This window comes from Bos indicus x Bos taurus, chromosome 8 (assembly GCF_003369695.1).
Source record: "Bos indicus x Bos taurus breed Angus x Brahman F1 hybrid chromosome 8, Bos_hybrid_MaternalHap_v2.0, whole genome shotgun sequence".
In the NCBI taxonomy this organism is placed as follows: Eukaryota; Metazoa; Chordata; class Mammalia; order Artiodactyla; family Bovidae; genus Bos; species Bos indicus x Bos taurus.
The window spans coordinates 10,083,493-10,104,867 of NC_040083.1; the positions used below are offsets into that span (position 1 = coordinate 10,083,493).

At 39.9% G+C, this 21,375-nt stretch overlaps 1 protein-coding gene across 4 annotated transcripts in view; it reads left to right on the top strand.

The window, feature by feature from the left end:
* The window catches only part of FBXO16 (F-box protein 16), a 50,788-nt gene that overhangs the window by 15,271 nt on the left and 14,142 nt on the right, over positions 1 to 21,375 (top strand). For all 4 annotated transcript variants that reach the window (XR_003512182.1, XM_027549032.1, XM_027549033.1 and 1 more), the window contains exons 3-6: positions 139 to 174; positions 11,329 to 11,535; positions 16,169 to 16,333; positions 20,249 to 20,481. Coding sequence is in view for 3 of the 4 variants with exons in the window: in XM_027549032.1 (XP_027404833.1) it covers positions 139 to 174; positions 11,329 to 11,535; positions 16,169 to 16,333; positions 20,249 to 20,481 (641 nt within the window). In the remaining variant the exon portion in view is untranslated. The remainder of the gene's footprint in view (positions 1 to 138; positions 175 to 11,328; positions 11,536 to 16,168; positions 16,334 to 20,248; positions 20,482 to 21,375) is intronic.

The window sequence follows — 21,375 nt, forward strand, 5'->3', positions numbered from 1 at the left end:
ATTGAACCCGTGTCCCCTGCATAGGCAGACAGATTCTTAACCACTGGACCACCAGGGAAGTCCTAATGATGTCTTTTTAATGGGTATTTTGAACCGTGAAATATGAAATCATTCCATCTTTTTTTTTTTTAATTGTAGGTATTTGAAGAAAGAAGAGCTCTGCTTGGAAAATGGGTAACTATTTAAAGTATACTTGATTCTAAGTCAAAAAGAGAAAGACAAACACCATATGAATATCACTTATATGTGGAATCTAAACTGAACCTACCCTCAAAACAGAAACAGACTCACAGACGTAGAGATCAGACTTGTGGTTGCCAAGTGGGAGGAGAGGAGGGAGCAGGACGGACCGGGAGTTTGGCGTTGGTAGATGCAAGCTATTACATTTAGAATGGCTAAGCAACAAGATCCTCCCGTATAGCACAGGGAACTATATCTAGTATCTTGGAATAAGCCATAATGAAAAAGAACATTAACAAAGGAGTGTGTATAAATCTATATATCTATATATCCATATCTAAGTTACTTTCACACTTCCTCAAAGGAAACACAGTCTCAAGGACCATTGTCCATGATCAAAGTACAGTAAGTCCACTATGTATGAATGAGTTCTGTCCCAAAAGTGAATTCATAGGTCCAGTTTGATCATAAATCCAACAAAGTTAGCCTTGCTGCTACTGCTAAGTCGCTTCAGTCGTGTCCAACTCTGTGCAACCCCATAGATGGCAGCCCACCAGGCTCCCCCGTCCCTGGGGTTCTCCAGGCAAGAACACTGGAGTGGGTTGCCTTTTCCTTCTCCAATGCATGAAAGTGAAAAGTGAAAGTGAAGTTGCTCAGTCATGTCTGACTCTTCTCGACCCCATGGACTGCAGCCTACCAGGCTCCTCCATCCATGGGATTTTCCAGGCAAGAGTACTGGAGTGGGGTGCCATCACCTTCTCTAATCAAAGTTAGCCTTGGTACCCAACTAACACAATTGACTACATCCTGCTGTTTGTAAGCTTGCTTCTAGACATCCTGGGCTTGAAATTAAAAAACTGCTCTACTGTACTCTACACAGTACTGTAAAGTACACAAAAGCACAGCCACCTGTAGAGGATGGACACACATGACCGAGAACACCAGACACATGAACTAATGTGATTGGACATGCGAACACACATTTGCATCTTTGAAAGTTCGAAACTCAAATGTTTGTATGAGGGGACTTACTCTATCCATCTCTAGCCAATGTGTATTACTCATCAAATTCCTCTACAGTCTCATTGAGAGTCTCTTCCACCCAAGAGAACTGGAAACATGGTCATACAAAAACATGTACACTAATGTTCACAGTGGCATTATTCATAATTGTCAAAAATGTAAACACCCAAACGTCCATTTGGTGAGAAATAGATAAACAAAACAGGGTCTAGCCAAACAATGGAATAGTATTCAGCCTTAAAATGAAAGGCAGTTCTGTTTCAAGCTACTCACAGGAATGAACTTTGAAGACACTGTGCTACGTGAAATAAACCAGATACAAAAGGACCAATATTGTTTGATTCCACTTTTATGAAGTTCTTAGAATAGGCAAATTCACAGAGAAAGAAAGTAAAATAAAGGTTACGAAGGAATCGGGACGTTATTTAATGGGTACAGAGTTTCCGCTTGAGTTTTAAAAACAGTTCTTCAGACGGATGGTGGGGATGTTGCACAACAGTGCGAGTGTGCTTCATGTCACTGAACTGTACACTTAAAAATGGTTAAGATGGTCAATTTTGTAATATATAAATTTTGCCATAAATTTTAAAAGGCAAGGGCAAGAAAAAAGAATGAAGTACTATGCTACAACATAGATAAACTTTGAACGTAGTGTGTGAGTGAAAGAAACCAGACACCGAAGCCACCTAATATATGATTTCATTTATATGAAATATTCAAAATAGACAAATCCATAGAGACAGAAAATAGATGAGTGGTTTCTAGGGGCCAGGGAGCAGGGGAGGAGTGACTGACTGTAATGGGTATGGAATTTATTTGGGGGGTAATGAAAATGTTCTGAAATTAGACAGTAGTGATGGCTTTACAGCCTTGTGAATATACTAAAATGCTGGGTGGTGTGGCGTATGAATTGTACCTTAATTAAAAAAAAACAAATCAGGATCCCTTTAAAAAAATTATACTTGGATTTCTTTAACTGTGCTGTTGCTGCTAACTTGAAATAGTCCATCTTTAAAGCATACAGCCAAAGCCTTCTTTCCTTTGAAGGGAGCATCTTTGCCCCAGAATATAGTAGTACACAGAATATCCTACCCTGTGAGTTACTGAGATTCATTTTCCCGTATGTCTTAGTCCATTCCGGGTGCTATAACAAAACACTGGTGGGGGTGGGGGCTTATAAACAGCAGAAAACGTATTTCTCATAGTTCTAGAGGCCGGAAAGTCCAAGATCAAGATGCTGGCAGACTCGGTGTCTGGTGGGAACCTACTTTCTGGCTGAGAGACTCTCCATGTGTCTTCACATGACAAAAGGTCTAAAGGTCACTCTGTAGTCTCTTTAATAAAGGACACTAAACCCATTCATGAGGGCTTCCCTGGTGGCTCAGTGGTAAAGAATCCGCTTGCCAATCAGGAAACTCTGGTTCGCTCTCTGGGTCAGGAAGAGCCCCTGGAGTAGGAAGTGGCAACCCACTCCAGTATTCTTGCCTGGGAAATCCCATCGACAGAGGAGCCTGGCGGGCTACAGTCCACAGGGTCGCAAAGAGCCGGACACAACTGAGCAACTGAGCATGCATGCTCCCAATCCCATATATGAATGTGCTCCCTCATGACCTAATCCTCTCAAAAGCCCCACCCACCTCCCTGGGTCATTACCATAGGGTTAGGGTTTCAATTTAGGAATTAGGGGTGACATAAACATTTAATCCATCCCACTAAGACGAAGATAAAAAGCATTGTATCTTTCTGTTCTTATTTGTCTGATTTAGTCACCACTTCTTCTCTGTGCTGGTCTACAAGCTCCAGTTTAAGGAGATTTACTAACCTAAAGAAAAAAAAAGTCATGTACTCAGTGTTTCTGGAAGACTTTACATATCCCCTGGAGAAGGAAATGGTAACCCATTCCAGTATTCTTGCCTGGAAAACCCCATGGACAGAGGAGCCTGTCAGGTTACAGTCCGTGGGGTCAAAAAGAGTTGGACAAGACTGGTCGACTTCACTTTACTTTTACAAGAAAAGGGGCCATATTGATTTCCTCCAGACAGGAAAACTGTCTAAAGGGTGGAAGAGATTCTTACCTGGAGAGCCTTTTGTGTCTTTTGAATTTTTAATCTTGTGAAGGTAATACCTATTCAAAATAATAATAAAATTTTATAAAATAAATTCACTAAAAATGGCAAAATGAAAAATACCCCAAATTTAAAATCTAAGTTTTTCTCATATTGTGTTTGTGTTTTTAAACTAACTTTGTTACCAACAACTTAAAAAAAAGACTTATTAAAAAAAGCAAATAGATAAAATAAAAAGAGATATCTTTAAAATGACTATATTTGCATTTTCATTCTACTTACTATGAGTGGAAATTCCTAAATTAATGTAACTAGGGCCAATGTTCAGGCAGAATTCATTGGTATGGCTGACCTGCCTCTGTCTATTTTGATTGGTTGGTAGCATTGCCTGGAGAAGGCAATGACACCCCACTCCAGTACTCTTGCCTGCAAAATCCCGTAGATGGAGGAGCCTGGTAGGCTGCAGTTCATGGGGTTGCGAAGAGTCAGACACGACTGAGCGACTTCACTTTCACTTTTCACTTTCATGCATTGGAGAAGGAAATGGCAACCCACTCCAGTGTTCTTGCCTGGAGAACCCCAGGGACGGGGGAGCCTGGTGGGCTGCCTGCCGTCTATGGGGTCGCACAGAGTCAGACACGACTGAAGCGACTTAGCAGCAGCAGCAGCATTGCCAGTTGTTAAACATTTTTAATATCACCCTGGATAAAATTCAAGGTCTTCAAACTTTTTAAAAGATCTTGTTGAGTCTTTTCTTTTACCATAACTAATAGAAGCATATATTTGCAAAGGTCACTGATATTTGCAAAGATCATTAATTATCTCTCTACTCCAATCGGTCAAACTGCAGGGTCAGGCATGGTTTTACCGTGCTCCTTGTTGTATATTGCTTGATGCTATCAGGCATTTAATAAATACTTTCTAAATGAATAAATGATACTCACTGGTTTTTCTCTTTTGCCCAACAACAAACTTATTCCATAAATTCACTACATCATATGGTAATCTTTATACCTCCATGAAAGCCACATGAATTAAGTTTGAAGGGGATATTTCCAGTTTATTTTTATTCAGTTTTCTCTCTCCATTTTAGGTTTTAGGCTTTTTTTGTCTGTGTGTTTTATGAACAACATAACAGATGGATAGCATAAGGAATGCATTTTCAATAAAGAAGAAAGGAGAGAAGTAAAGATTCAGGTTTTTAAATTTTTTCCTTTATTTATGGCTATGCTGGGTCTTCCTCGCTGCACAGACTTTTCTCTAGTTGTGGTGTGCAAGCTTCTCATTGCCATGGCTTCTCTTGTTGCAGAGCATGGGCTCTAGAGCCTTCTCGTTTAAGTTGTGGCGTGTGGGATCAACACAGGCTCAGTAGTTGTGGCATACGGGCTTAGTTGCTCCGCTGCATGTAGGATCTTCCCGGATCAGGGATCAAACCCATGTCACCTGCGTTGGCAGGCAGATTCTTTACCACTGAGCCACCAGGGAAGCCCGAGGATACTGATTTTTAAATTTAGCATTACTTGGGATTTTCACTGTAGAACTCAAGTATTGGCTTTAAAGCTCAATCTCATATTAGAAATAAAGTCACTTTTAAAAACAATCTGGATAGTAAGGGGCAAGATGTAATGTGAAACCTATTCAATGATAGACAGTCCAAAAAGTATTTTATTTTTAGCCATGTGTGCATCCTCAGTCGTGTCTGACTCTTTTGTGACTCCATGAACTGTAGCCCGCCAAGTTCTTCTGTCCATGGGATTTTCCAAGCAAGAATATTGGAGTGGGTTGCCATTTCCTTCTCCAGGGGATCTTCTCAACCCAGGGATCAAACCCAGGTCTCCCGCATTGCAGACAGATTCTTTACCAGCTGAGCCACCAGGGAAGCCCAAAATATTATAACCAAAAGGCAAAAAATAACAACCTCTTCCTTCATCTTGACCTCACTGCCTGAGAACTTTCCTTCCCTTGGTGTGAGATGAGTGGTACTAATGCCCTAGCAATGGTCCTCACATCTTGAAAGTGCAGCAAGAATCCTTGTAACAACTACTCTGAAAATGGGATTTTCACAATCCTATTGTCAAGAAATCCCTATACAACGGCATTAAAAGTAACTATAAAATATAATTATGATATGATATAAGATAGTATTGTTGCTGTCTAGTCACTAAGACCCTGTGGACTGTAAGGCCACCGGGCTCCTCTGTCCATGTCATTTCCCAGGCAAGGATACTGGAGCCCGTGCCATTTCCTTCTTCAAGGGATCTTCATGACCCAGGGATTGACCCCCTTTCTCCTGCTTGGCAGGCGTATTCTTTTCCACTGAGTCACCAGTGATGGCCATATAAGATAGTATAGCATAAAATAATACAGCATAATGTCATATATTAATTATATATGATATTAATATTAAAAAGGAACTAACTATAAAATGAGGTATCATACATGGTACCAGGATAAGAAAATGGTCCTAGCTGCTCCCTTGTCTCACACGTTAGATCCCTGGCTATGATGTTTTGGCTCTTTTTTCTTGAAGAGCTGAAGCAAGAGATGTGGGATAGATATATATGCTATGCTAAGTCACTTTAGTCGTGTCCGACTCTGTGCAACCCCACAGAAGGCAGCCTACCAGGCTCCCCCGTCCCTGGGATTCTCCAGGCAAGAACACTGGAGTGGGTTGCCATTTCCTTCTCCAATGCATGAAAGTGAAAAGTGAAAGTGAAGTTGCTCAGTCGTGTCCGACTCTGAGTGAACCCGTGGACTGCAGCCTTCCAGGCCGCTCCGTCCATGGGATTTTCCAGGTAAGAGTCCTGGAGTGGGGTGCCATTGCCTTCTCCAACTCAGTACCTGCTGCTGCTGCTAAATCGATTCAGTCACGTCCGACTCTGTGCGACCCCTGAGACGGCAGCCCACCAGGCTCCCCCGTCCCTGGGATTCTCCAGGCAAGAATACTGGAGTGCATTGCCATTTCCTTCTCCAATGCATGAAAGTGAAAAGTGAAAGTGAAGTTGCTCAGTCGTGTCCGACTCTGAGCGACCCCATAGACTGCAGCTACCAGGCTCTTCCGTCCATGGGATTTTTTTTTTTAATCTATTTTATATATAATAGATATATATACTACTATAGATAAAACAGATTAAAAAAAAAACAAAACCAGGAACCTACTGTATAGCACAAGGAACTATATCCAATATCTTATAATATCCTACAGTGGAAAAGAATCTAAAACAATATATGTGTGTGTGTGTGTGTGCATATATATATCTGAATCACTATGCTATATACCTGAAACATTGTAAATTAACAATGCTTCAATTTAGAAAATTTTTTAAAAAAGAGAAAGATACTGGGCGATTACCAAATTCATGTACAGTTAATTCTTCCATGGATTATCTACTTTTTGGATTATTCCCAGCACCTTTTAAATTCCAAGGGGATTTTCCCCAGCCGTTAAGCATTCTTCTCAGTCATCTACCCACCTTCAACTGGTAGAAGTTCAAGGAATGCAAATTCATTTTCTATTAGCCTAAATAAACACAATTAGAAAGGAGAAACCCCCGAGGCAAAGAACACCTATCAAAGCCAAATATAAATTATCTTTGACTGTTATAATCAGGGAAATAAATGAGAAACCAATGTAATTATCTTTTTAATCTCTAGAGGGAAAGGTTTGAATGTTTTCTTTTATAGATTTCTTCAGCACTTTATAATCCTAATGTTCTTTTATATTCATTCTAAATCACTGTTCTTCAATCTGAGCCTATTCTCTTCTTGTGGGCACCCATGAAAATAATTGAGCTGAACTCAGTCCTCCCAAATGTGCTTCCTGTCCTTGTTAATGTACAAACATGGTAACTTTATGCTTTGCAATTTAATTATTTGCATATTAATGATTTACCCCTCATGCTTAGTATTTTTAACATCACTATGATATTTTATAACAGGGGTCCCCAACCTCTGGGCCACAGACCCGTTGGTACCTCCCATCAGATCAGCAGTGGCATTGCATTAGAAATAAAGTGCACAATAAATGTAATGCTATGGTTTTTCCAGTAATCATGTATGGATGTGAGAGTTGAACCATAAAGAAGGCTGAGTGATGAAGTATTGATGCTTTTGAACTGTGGTGTTGGAGAAGACTCTTGAGAGTCCCTTGGACTGCAAGGAAATCAAACCAGTCAATCCTAAAGGAAGTCAGTCCTGAATATTCATTGGAAGAACTGATGCTGAAGCTGAAACTCCAATACTTTGGCCACCTGATTCGAAGAACTGACTTAGTTGCTGGGAAAGATTGAAGGCAGGAGGAGAAGGGGACAACAGAGGACCAGATGATAGGAAAACATCACTGACTCAGGACATGAGTTTGAGCCAGCTCCAGGAGATGGCGAAGGACTGGGAAGTCTGGCATGCTGCAGCCCATGGAGTTGCAAAGAGTTGGACGTGACTGAGCGACTGAACTACAACAAAATGTAATGCTCTTGAATCACCCTGAAGCCATCCCTCTCTGCCTGTTCCCCCAGTCTGTGGAAAAATTCTCTTCTATGAAACTGGTCCCTCGTGCCAAAAAGGTTGGGTACCACTGTTTATAATATTAGGAATTTTATACATATTTTCATTTATTTAATCTTCCCAGTAACTCTAAATTTAGATATAATTATTCTCAATGTATAAATGAAGAAATTAAGAGGTTCTTAGTGAGACTCTGAATGGCCTCATTCCCAAAGCCCCGATGCATGCTTAATGCCATATTTTCTCTTATCATGTTGCTGAGCTGATCCACTATTGTGAGGCATTTGGGGTTATTTCTGATTTACTGTAGTGCTAATTATATCCCATAAAATTTTTTTCGTAACCTTAATCATCCTGGGTCCCCATGTAGCTCAGTTTCTACAGAGTAGCACGTAGCACCACCCAAAGTAATTTTAAAGATGAATACCAATTTTCATGTTGTCTCTCAAAGAAAAGTCACAGGGGATCCAATTCAGAGCTCATAACAATACTTACCAGATCCCGTTTCTTCATTCCCCAGTTCTCTCACGCTGTATAACTGCCGGAAAGGCAGTGACAGTCTAAACCGCCACAAACTGCCTTCAAGCCAAAACCCTGCAGCCCTCCTGTCTCCATATGCCCCCACTGGCTCCTTGTTTTAGAGATCACCGCAGCATCGTGGGCTGGTCCTTCCCCTGACCTTTACCACTCTGGTCTGGCTTCTCTATCACTCTAATAACCCATCCCCAAAGGAAAGACGTCTCATTTTATGTTAGTTGGAAATATGTTAGTTGGACTGTGCAGAAACAGGCCGAGAGGAAATCTGGGAACATTCATACATGAGTACATTTTATTCATTTATTTGTAAGTTAAGGTTTCTGATTTTTTTTTATTCATTTTAGAGTCCCCCCTCCCTCTTGAATGATAGTGTCCAAAGTGAGATTCATGAGCACTGAATAGATCTGGTAACAGTGAATAGTTTTTGTTTTATTTAAAAATCTTTGGTTTGGCTGCTCTGGGTCTTTGTTGCAGCACACAGGCTTTCTCTAGTTGTGGCATGTGGGCTCTTAGTTCCCTGAGCAGGTATCAACCCTAGTCCCTTGCGTTGGAAGGCAGGTTGTTTTTATGTATTTGTTTATGGCTGAGCTGGGTCTTCGTTGCTGTGTGCAGGCTTTGTCTAGTTGTTGTGAGCATGGGACCACTCCTCCCTACTTGCAGGATGCAGTCTTCCTACTGCAGTGGCTTCTCTTGTTGCAGAGCACAGGCTCTAGGGTGCTTGGGCTTCAGTCGCCGTGGCATGTAGGCTCAGCAGTTGTGACTCTCAGGCTTAGTTGCCCTGCAGCATGTGGAATCATCCCAGACCAGGGATGGAACCCATGTCCCCTGCACTGGTGGATTCTTAACCACTGGACTACCAAGGAAGTCCCACAGTGAATGGTTTTAATCAAGAGGTACTCCAACTAATTTAAAAAAATAGATCCTATGATTATAAAGAAGCTGACTTGTCATAAGGTGTGTCAAAAATACATTTTTACTTTATATGCCTTTTTAGGTGGTCAGTGTATTTTATGATTACAACTAAAGTATTATAAAATTCTGATTACTTTATAATAACTAGCAAATATCTATCAGTGAAATGCAACAATGTATAAAATACAAGTAGCCCCAAACTTCCATGTTTTCTCTTCTCTAGTGGACTAAAGAAGAAAAACAGAGATTTAGACTCTGATAACAGCTCCTTCAGCTGCTAGCTGTTCACATAAGAACCTTTCTTTTGATTTTGGCCAGCTCTCACGTTCTCATCTTTGATCAGTCACTGATCTTGGGACTGGCTTGGGGTCATCATTGGGGAAAATTGTGAAGTAACCCAAGCATTTGTTTGGGATGCCCCAGATTGCTTTGGCATGTACTTCCTGTCTCTGGCACTCTTTTTTTTCCAGGTCCTGCTATCGACTTTTCCTCTCCAATCATATCAATCATTTTCATATTAGTAGGACTTTAACTGGGGCTTCCCAGGTGGTGCTAGTGGTAAAGAGTCCGCCTGCAAATGCAGGAGACCCAGAAGACGCAGGTTCGATCCCTGGGTTGGGAAGATCCCTTGGAATAGGAAATGGCACCCCATCCCAGTATTCTTGCCTGGAAAATTCCATGGACAGAGGACCGTAGCGGGCTCAGCAAAGACTCAGACAAGAGTGAGTGACTGAGAACACACACACACACACACACACACACAGGACTTTAACCCTATATACTCCCCCTTCTCAGAGATATTTGCTCGTATTGCCTTATCTCTAATTGTGAACGCAAAGGTTTGTTTCTGGTCCTGGAGTTTTAATCACTAATGAGCTGATATAGAAACTGTGGGGGGAGACTGACTGCCCAGGTGTCTTCTCTTAAGGTTGTACTGGCTTAAGATGCTTTGGCTTAGCAACTTTTTGGCTTTACAGTGATGCAAAAGTGATAGACGTTCAGTAGACACCATATTTAAAATTTTGTATTTGGGTTTTTTTAGGAGGGGTGGCTAGCCATGTGCAGTAGGAAACTCATTTATGGTGCTGGGCAGCCAGTGAGCCACAGCTCCCAGTCAGCCACTCGGTCACAAGAGTACAGGCCAAATACACTTAAAACCATCAGTACCTAGACAGCCATTCTGGCTTCACATTCGGTGTGCTTGTGTACATGCTAAGTTGTGTCAGTCGTGTCCAACTCTGTGCAACCCCATGGACTGTAGCCCACCAGGCTCCTCTGTCCATGGAACTCTCCAGGCAAGAATACTGGAGTGGGTTGCCATTCCCTACTAAGTCAATAAATTACATGAACTAGTCAACACTTTATTATAAAATAGGCTTTGTCGTAGATGATTTTGCCCAACTGTAGGCTCATGTGAGGGCTTTCCTGGTGTCTCAGTGATAAAGAATACCCCTGTCAATGCAGGAGACTTAGGTTTGATCCCTGGGTCAGGAAGATCGCATGGAGGAGGGCATGGCAACCCACTCCAGTATTCTTGCCTCGAGAATCCCATGGACAGAGGAGCCTGGTGGTCAACAGTTCATAGGGTCGCAAAAGAATTGGACATGACTGGGTGACTAAACAACAGCAACAAGCATCAGGGTTCACGTAAGTGTTCTGAGCACATTAAGGTAGACTGGGCTAAGCTAGGATGTGTGGTAGATTAAGTGTATTACATGCGTTTTTAATTTATGATATATTCAATTTGTGATGGATTAATTGGGATATAGCCCCATCAGAAGTTAAAGAAGATCTATATTTTACAAGTCTATATATATTCTCAGTTTATGACTATGACCAGCTCCCAAATTTTTCTGTAACTCCAAGTTTTGAGGTCAGGTGCACATCTGTGTCCACACCGGCCTTGCTTGGGCTCACACACACAAATGTGAGAAAGAACAGGTAGGTGGCAAGACGTGGGGTGTACTCGTTGGGGAAAGAAATGCATGCAGTTCGTTAGGAATAAGTTACTAAACTTTCTATGCAGTTCTTTCTCTCTCTCTGGTGTCAGACTAAACCTGGAGCTTTTTTTGTTGTTGTTGTTCTGCTTTGCTTTTCTTTTTTCCAGTTTGACAAATGGACAGACACTCAGAGGAGAAGAATCCTGACAAGCCTGTTAGAACGCTGCTCCCTGTCACAGCAAAAGTTCTGCTGTCGAAAGCTTCAGGAGAAAATTCCAGCAGAAGCTCTGGATTTTACTACCAAGCTGCCAAGGGTGTTATCTTTACATATCTTTTCTTTCCTGGACCCTCGAAGCCTTTGTCGTTGTGCACAGGTACAGATGAAGAAGCAGTGTTGCGTGTTTTGTAAAGACAGCCTAGAAAACACTGAACCTTGAGGGAAAAAAAGAAAGCATGTGTACAAAACCGAGCACTGACAGGACGCTCACTACGTTTAGTTTGTGCAGTTTGAATTAGCCCCATCGCTTTGTGTCTGGTTGTGCATTTAGTGCTCAAAGGGGAGAAAAAGTAAGCCATCACTAAATGTCCATAAAATAGTATTAGCCAGTTGGGGAAGTGTATACACATGTATATAATGGTTCATCAGCAGAATAGTCTTATACTGCACAGCAGAGGACCATAGTGTAGAGTGCAGGCCATTCATAAATAGAAAAGCTCGAAATAAGATGCTAATGTGATAAATACACGGAGAAGGCAATGGCACCGCACTCCAGTATTCTTGCCTGGAAAATCCCATAGACGGAGGAGCCTGGTAGGTTGCAATTCATGGGGTCGTGAAGAGTTGGACACAACTGAGCGACTTCACTTTCACTTTTCACCTTCATGCATTGGAGAAGGAAATGGCAACCCACTCCAGTGTTCTTGCCTGGAGAATCCCAGGGACAGGGGAGCCTGGTGGGCTGCCGTCTAGGGGGTCGCACAGAGTCAGACACGACTAAAGCAACTTAGCAGCAGCAGCAGCAGGGAAGGAAGGCTTTGTGAGTGATCTATAATATTCAGAGCCTCAAAAGAAAATGTATAACTTAAAATCTTGCTTTATTTATTGTGTATATTTTGTATATATATTATATATGCTTTATAAATAAAGCAAGATTTTAAGTTGTGATTATAAAAATTAAAATTTTCCCCATAGAGAAGAAAACTGTCAATAAATAGAAACAGTAAACAGGAGGGAATTCCCTGGTAGTGGTTAGGACTCAGTGCTTTCACTGATGAGGGCTCAGGTTCAACCCCTGTTTGGGAAACTAAGAACCCACAAGCTGCTGCAGTGTGCCCCCCCTCCAAAAAAAATTAAGATAAACAGGGGAAAAAACATATTGCCAGCAAAGGGGTAATTTTCTTATTTTCTAAAGAACAACTATAAATCTACATTAAGAAGAAAAAGAAATCAAAGCCTGGCAGAAAAATGAGCAAAGGAAGTAAACAAATAGTTCACAGAGAGAGAAGCAGATCTTTCTAAAATCGGTAAAACGCTTAGCTTCGTTTTCATGCCATCTTTTGTGACTCAGATGGATTGAGTTTCTTTGTTTCTTCTTTTAGTTTCTTTTTTAATGATCATATTTTATATTGTTGGGGGTGTGGGGAAACAAGCACCTTCATATGTTGTTGGCAGATAAATTGATGCAAATACCAAGGAGAGCAATTTGGTAGTGTTCAATTTTTAAACAAAGATTCCTGGACATTCCCTGGCGACCCACTGGTTAGAACTCTGTGCTTTCACTACCAAGGATGTGAGTTTGATCCCTAGTTGGGGAACTGAGATCCTGCATACCATGCTGCTGCTGCTGCTGCTGCTAAGTCACTTCAGTCGTGTCCGACTCTGTGCGACCCCATAGACGGCAGCCCACCAGGCTCCCCCGTCCCTGGGATTCTCTAGGCAAGAATACTGGAGTGGGTTGCCATTTCTTTCTCCAATGCATGAAAGTGAAAAGTGAAAGTGAAGTCACTCAGTCGTGTCCGACTCCCAGCGACCCCGTGGACTGCAGCCTTCCAGGCTCCTCCGTCCATGGGATTTTCCAGACAAGAGTACTGGAGTGGGTTGCCATTGCCTTCTCCAGCATGCCATGAGACATGGCTAAAAACTTTAAAAAAATTTTTAATTAAAAAAAATAAGATTACCTTTGGCCACTAGTTCCACTTCTTGGAATTTGTCAGATGCCTATACTTCAACACATGCAAAATTTATGTCTGTATAAGAATACTGCATCATTGTTTGTAGTAGCAAAAGGTTGGAAACAATGGAAATGTCTGCTAATAGCAGACTGGTTGCAACCATCTCCGCAATATATCATCAATAAAAAAACAAAGGTGCAGAATTGTCCTACCATTTTGGAAAGAACAAAAGAATGTACCCATATTTGTTAACCTTCTGGAATGGCACACAAGAAGCCAGTCACAATGGTTGCATTCAGGAGGGAAATGAGTGGCTAGATGACAAGGATGAGAGAGGTTTTTTTTTTTACTTTTTTTTTTACCATGTGCCCCTTGGTATCTTTGTATTTAGTATTGATGTACACATATTACTTATTCTAAAAATGAAACAATTTGTTTAAAAAATAAAAGCATAGTGTTTTAAATGCCCAGTAATAGAGTATCATTCAGCCATATAATGAATTATTAGGCAGTCATTAGAAAACATGTTTTGGAAGAACAGAGATGCTTATTATGTGTAAAATGAAGAAAGCATGATTTTAAATTGCATGCAGTTTCCCAATTTTGCTTTCATATATACCTGAAACACAGAAAGGAAAATAACTCTACCAGCTTGTTAATAATGTTTGGTCATCTCTGATTGACAGGGTTCTTGGTATTGTTTTTCTTCAAGTTTCTCAGAATTTTCCATGTTTTTCACAATGAGAATGTTATTCCAGGGAGATGTGATACGAAATAGCTAGTCTTATCATCTACGTGTATCATATGTCAATCGTGGTAGATTTCAGCGTCGTATTTTATTCCAGAACTGACTGTGAGGCAATTGTTCTTTAGCTAGATTCAAAGTAAACAATAAAGTCATTGCACCAAGATGAGCTTTGAGCTGTTTAAAAATGTGGTGGGGGTTGTCTTACAATTTTGAAAGCTCTTACCTACCCTCAATTTTCCTCATTCCTGTTTAGTTTTAAACAAAAAAAAGCAGCAAAAATAAAAAACAAAGCAAAAATTTATCTACCTCCAGTGCAGAGGGGGAACCCCAACTTAACTACCCGGGTCTAAACCAGATCTAAGTCAAAAGAGAAAAAGGGTGAGAATTAAGAAAAACTTTCTCCCCATCCCCTCCCTCCCAAACTCCACATCTTGATTGAATTAACTACTCATATGAGGATTAAGGGCAGTGCAGTTTCATTCTGGGTTGCATAAAGTGGTTGTGATCTCCGTTTCTGCCTGCAGTGTTGTATCAGATCCTCTAAGCCTTTTCCTCCATCTAGATCCTGAACCTACTATTTCTCCTGATTGTGCCCACTTCTGCTTCCCTCTCCCCTACATGTCTTATCTTCAGCCCATAAAATAATCCTGGATGTAATCAGAACTCCATACACAATGGATGGAAGGAGGGAGGAAGAGAGACAGATAAACAGATGGATGGGTAGCAAGTTCCATTACAGAGTGTTCTTCTCCTTTTGGGGGCCCTGAAACATTATTTATTATTGAGTTAACCTTGAAAAAGAGGCCAATTTCCAAGGATGAAATGAATGTGAAGATTAGCTATCATCTCTGCAATTCCTGATAAGAGACATGGAATGCCTAGTCTCAACTTTATATATGGACTTGACTCTAGTTTCTACTAAGACTTATTTAAAACCTGGAATAAATTATTTTAAACACGACTACACATAATAGGGTCACCTCCACTGTTTGCTGGATGTATAGGATTGACCATAATGCTATGAAAATGGAATGTACTGAATACTTAAAAAAAAATTATTTATTTGGCTGCACCAGGTGTCAGTTGCAGCACGTGGGATCCAGTTCCCTAACCAGGGATCAAACCCTGGCCCCCTGCACTGAAAGCATAGAATCTTAGCCACTAGACCACCAGGGAAGTCCCCAGGATAAATACTTAATGCTCTATTGAATCTTAAAGGCTATTTAGGACACACCAATATAGTATTAGTCATTGTGTTCCCTTTATAAAATTTATATTTAGTTAAATCATAAGAATGGAGGGAAAACAGAAGAATATCATGAAAAAAATAAGCAATGTACCAACCGGAGTTTCTGTAGCCTTCATATAACTTTCATATGCAGACTTCCAGAGATCTTTAGAAAGTTCCAAAGTCTTATCTGAAGCTTAGTTTCCCCATTTGCAAGGGGACAATATTAATTATACTGCCCTTCAGGTTGTGACGAGGATGGTTAATAGGTGCTCGATAAATATTAGTTGACTTGGATTCTGTCTGAATTAACATTTAAAAAAAAGAAAAAGCGGTACAGTGCTCTGTGAGAAGCTGGAGGGATGGGATGGGGGGGAGGTGGAAGTGGTGTTCAGGTAGAGGGGACACATGTATACCTATGCCACTGTATGGCAAAACCATCATAATGTTGCAAAGTAATTATCCTCCTATTAAAATAAATAAATAAAAATTAAAAAAAAAATCCTCCTGCCTGGTTAGGAAGCACTTCAGGTAGGAGGTAACTTAGCTATGATTTGGAGGAAAAGGACCAAAAAGAAACTAGTTGTGAATTCCAGGCCTGGTTTATCTAGTTAAAATTATGTTTGCTCTGATTCATTCATGGGCTTCCCCAGTGGCTCAGCGGTAAAGAACCCGCCTGCAATGCAGGAAACACAGAGAAGTGGGTTCGATCCCTGGGTCAGGAAGATCGCCCTGGAGGAGGTCACGGCAACCCACTCCAGAAAAAAAAAAAGAAGTTCTCTCAGTACCAGGATGACAGCTCAAAACCTAGAGAAAGTGGACATATAAACTGAATAGTTTTTTCACATTGTTTTTCCAGGTGAGCTGGCATTGGAAGAACTTGACTGAACTGGATCAGCTCTGGATGCTAAAATGTTTACGGTTTAACTGGTACATCAATTTCTCCCCAACCCCCTATGAGCAGGGTGTATGGAAGAAGCATTATATTCAAATGGTCAAAGAACTCCATGTTACCAAGCCCAAGGTAAATTTGGGAAAAGAAGCAACAGAATTACTAACATCAGCTACTTAGGAATTCTGGAACTAAGTTGGGGAAGGCCTTTGGTTCAAAAGAAATATACCATGACTACAAAATTCCCTTGTTCTAAGAACTCAACAGCTCTTTTCAAGATATCCATGTTAGTTGAAAGTCATCTGACACAAACCACAGTTCCACCTAGGTTAGGACTTGGAGCTCCTCATTCTCTCTGGATTCCTGGATTTCTGTGTCTCTAATGCCTACAGAACACAATTCTGACACAATTCTGCACATTCTGTGGGTAATGTGCAGTATTTATTACCTATGGGTCATCAAATTTTACTTAACCAATTCAAGTTTTCTGTGATTCTACCAGGCAAACTGAAGTTTATGTTTCTATCACTTATAAAGAAAAGTTTTGCAATAAATTAGTAATTAGGAAAGGGCATAATGGGCATACTAAAATTCTTTTTACTTTAGAAACTAGCAATGTAAAGTCCTTACATAGAATCATAAACAGTAAATAATATGAGCATACATTTTTCTAATGGGTTTCTATGCATTATAACCAATGTTTATGTTCATTCTTATAGTCACAGTTAATTAGATAACTTATGGGAAATTTTTATGAGCTTTTTCTTTATGGCATGATCTATATACATGCAGAGTTGTGCATCGTTTTGTATAATAGAAGAGTTCCTGAAAATTATGTGTAAATTAAAATTTTTTAATTATTTTTAAAACCACAGGGATTTTTTTTTATAGAAAAGCTGCAGTGAGTCCTTTTTGAATTGAAGAATCCTTTTGAAATACGAATAGTTGGTTCTTAATATGCTCATTTACGTTTCCTGTTATTGTGTTTACTTGAAGTAGAAACCCTCTACATTTAATATAGTAATAAACTGTATAATTAATACTGTTATAATTACAATGATAAAAGCAGCCTTTCTGATTTCAATGATGGCTGTTCTTCATGAGAATTTCTTTTAAAAAGAAAAATTTTCAGTGCAGTGGTAGAGGAGTTATTTTAAAAATTATAATAGTTATGACTCCTTTTATCACAAGGCTTTCCTTAACTCTCATTCAAAGTCACTCATAGGCAGGGAAAGGCTTCATAGCTGAAGCTTGGGCTGTTCTGGGGCAGAGGAGAGAAAAGTGATTAACCAGGTTGTAGAATGAAAAAAGGTTTTGAATGGGGAGGGAGGAGGGAGGAGGGTTCAGGATGGGGAACACATGTATACCTGTGGTGGATTCATTTCGATATTTGGCAAAACCAGTACAATATTGTAAAGTTTAAAAATAAAATTTAAAAAAATAAAAATAAAAAAAGAAAGAAAAAAGGTTTTGAGTATTGTATGTAATACTGATTTTAATACTTGGTCTTCAACAATAACTCTTTTTCCAGAAACTATTTATGCACTTCCCTGGTGGCTCAGATAGTAAGGAATCCACCTGCAATGCAGGAGGTGCAGGTTTGAGCCCTGGGTCGGGAAGATCCCCTGGAGAAGAGAATGGCAACCCATTCCAGTATTCTTGCCTGGAGAATCTCCATGGTTGGAGGAGCCTGGTGGGCTACAGTCCATAGGATTATAAAGAGTCCGACATGACTGAGCAACTAACACACACATATTTTAAAATAATGAATAGTTCTGATATAAGAAAATTGACAAATTGTTGCTTAGTATTTAATTTCTTTAGGGAGTACTTTGTTATAGTAAATTTCAGTTTTTCTATCAAAGAAAAAATTGGCAAATTAAACCCAGTAATATATAAAAAAAAGAATAATGTATGATGACCAAGTGGGATGTATCCAAAGAGAGTAAGGTTGGCATAATATTCAAAAATCAGTCCATGTAATTCACAGAATAAAAGAGAAAAGATATATGGTCATTTCAATATATGCAAACAAAAGCATTTAAAATTTTTTCAACATTTGCGATTTTAAAAAGTCTCAAAAGGCTTTGAGTAAAGGGAACAAATTTTTTGTTTACTTAACAGAAAAGTCATCAGTGTTCATTATTATCTATTTTGTTAATTGGTCAATATATTGTACTTTTCAAAATTAATGATGTTTATTTATATATATAGTTACTAGCATTCATGCCTAAATTTTATCCCCTGAAACTGCTTTTTTATTATCATGTATTCTTTATTACCAGTGGTAATAAAAAAAATAAGATGGACATTCATTTCATTTTTCTGAGTTTATATTGAATGAAATCAATTTTTGCTGGAAGAGGTCTTGTTTAACACCTAGTCTATGGAGAAGGAAATGGCAGCGCACTCCAGTGTTCTTGCCTGGAGAATCCCAGGGACAGGGGAGCTGGTGGGCTGCCGTCTATGGGGCCGCACAGAGTCGGACACAACTGAAGCGACTTTGCAGCAGTCTATGGGGAAGGACACAGACCGATAGTTACCACATTGAATACAAAGTACTATTCTGTAATAGAAATATGTACAAAGAGCAGTTGAAACAAGGGTAAGAAACTAACTGATTCTGCTTGCAGGAACTTGGGGAATTTTTAAATTTTCACAAACAATTTAAGCAAACCAATTTACTGAGCAAAGCTTCCCTAATCTCTTTTTTTTTTTTTTTTTTTTATTACCTTCCATGTTACATCTTTCTTTTTTTTTTTACCTCTAATTTATTTTATTTTTAAACTTTACATAATTGTATTAGTTTTGCCAAATATCAAAATGAATCCGCCACAGGTATACATGTGTTCCCCATCCCGAACCCTCCTCCCTCCTCCCTCCCCATACCAAAAGAACAAAAATTAAGGCTTTAATGGCTTCTTAATATAGCAATACCTCTTCCCTTAGGCTGCAACTGCATAAAAACCCTTATGAATTTTATACACACAAAAAAGAGACTTTCATTTTGGGCAATTAAAAAATAGACTTTCAAAAAAAAATAGACCTTCATTTCCCAATTCTTTGGAAATGGCTAAAGTTTTGATAATTGATAAAATCTATAGTTTACCCCTGCATAATGGAAATTGTCTCTGTGTTTTAGATAGGTAGGACAGGGTACTGTTTTTAAGAATGTATATGTTTATAAACAAATTAACTGCAGTTGTGGAATAACTGTATAATGATATGGTAGGAGAGGTGTCAATACAGGATAGAGAAGTTCATTGTGTGGGCTTGAAGCTGGAGAGTCCTGGATTCAAATTCTGAACCTGTATCTTACTACTTTTGTCTTAATAGTAGTAGTGGAAAAATTAATCAGTTTATCCTACCTTCAGTTTTCTCTTCTGTAAAATGAAAGTAGTTATGATTACCTTTTAAAGTTATTATGAAGGTTAAATAAAGTAATGTAGGAACAGGAATTTCCTGGTGGTCCAGTGGTTAAGACTCTGTGCTTCCAACGTAAGGGGTGCAGGTTCGATCCCTGGTAGTGGGAACTAAGCTCCCGCATGCCTCACTGTATAACCCGCCCCCCTCAAAAAATAATAATATGCAGGAATACTTCCTGAGACAGTGCCTGGCACATACAAGTACCTCTGGGTTGGTGCTTCTGTAATCATTGCTACCATTATCAATGCCATCATGGTGATTATGATAATGCTGATTTTCTTAAAGCGTTTATTTATTTATTCATTTTTGGTTGCAAAGGGTCTTCATTACTGCCTTTGGGCATTCACTAGTTGCAGAGAGCAGGGGCTATTCTCTACCTTCCATGCTCAGGATTCTTATTGCGATGGCTTCTCTTGTTGCAGAGCACAGACTCTAGAGCTCTGGCTCAGTGGTTGTGGCACACGGGCAGGTGGAATCTTCTTGGACCAGGGATTGAACCAGTGTCCCCTGCGTTGGCAGGCAGATTCTTAATCACTAGACCTCCAGGGAAGTCCATGTTCTTTGTTTTATTTTTGTTTTTATTACAGTGTTTTGAGAACAGAAATTATTTTCTCCTTCTAGACACCTCCAAAAGATGGGTTTGTGATCGCGGATGTTCAACCCATTAGAAGCAGTTCTCCAGAGGGAAAGCTGTCTCCTTCATCCGCTTTCCGATCCTCTTCCTCTTTAAGAAAGAAGACCCACCCAGGGGAGAAAGAACTCCCACCTTGGAGGTCTTCTGACAAGCATCCAACTGATATCATTCGCTTCAATTACCTGGACAACTGTGACCCCATTGAACACAGCTGGCAAGGGTAAGAACTGTGCCCTTCTCCATCTCTTTCCTTTTAGAAACAATTTACTGGCTCTTTGGTCTATGAAAAGATGAAAACAGAAGCTACTGTGAAATACAAATACTTTTCACTGGTGGTGGTGGTTTAGTCACTGAGTCATGTCAGACTCTGTGCAACCCCATGGACTGTAGTCCACCAGGCTCCTCTGTCTATGGGGACTCTCCAGGCAAGAATACTGGAGTAGGTTGCCATTCTCTTCTCCAGGGGATCTTCCCAACCCAGGGATCAAAACTGCATCTGCTGCATTGCAGGTGAATTCTTTACTGCTGAGCCACCAGGGAAGCCCCAAGAAGCAAAAAGTGATTGAAAGTAAATGAACCTTTATTGGTAAATTTGACCTTTTCTTTAGGATTTGTTTGCATTTTGTAGCTGTAATGCTTTCGTTACAGCTTCTTTAAATATTTTAATACCTCAAATTCCAATCCAGCACCATAGGGTTCATTATAGTCTTTTCCTTTTCTGTATTTGCGCCTCCCTTCTGTGACATTGATATACATACATATATTTGATTATATATATTATATGATTATATATGATATATATGATTATATTATGTATATTATATATGATTATATTATATATATGGTTATGATTATATATGTACATACATAATTTTGTATGGGCTTCCCTGGTGGCTCAGAACCCACCTACAGTGTGGGAGACCTGAGTTCCATCCCTGGGTTGAGAAGATTCCCTGGAGGAGGGCATGATAACCCACTCCAGTATTCTTGCCTGGAGAATCCCCATGGACAGAGGAGCCTGGCGGGCTACAGTGCATGGAGTCACAAAGAGTTGGATACAACTGAGCGACTAATCACAGTACAGCATAATTCTGTATAAAAAATATATTATATG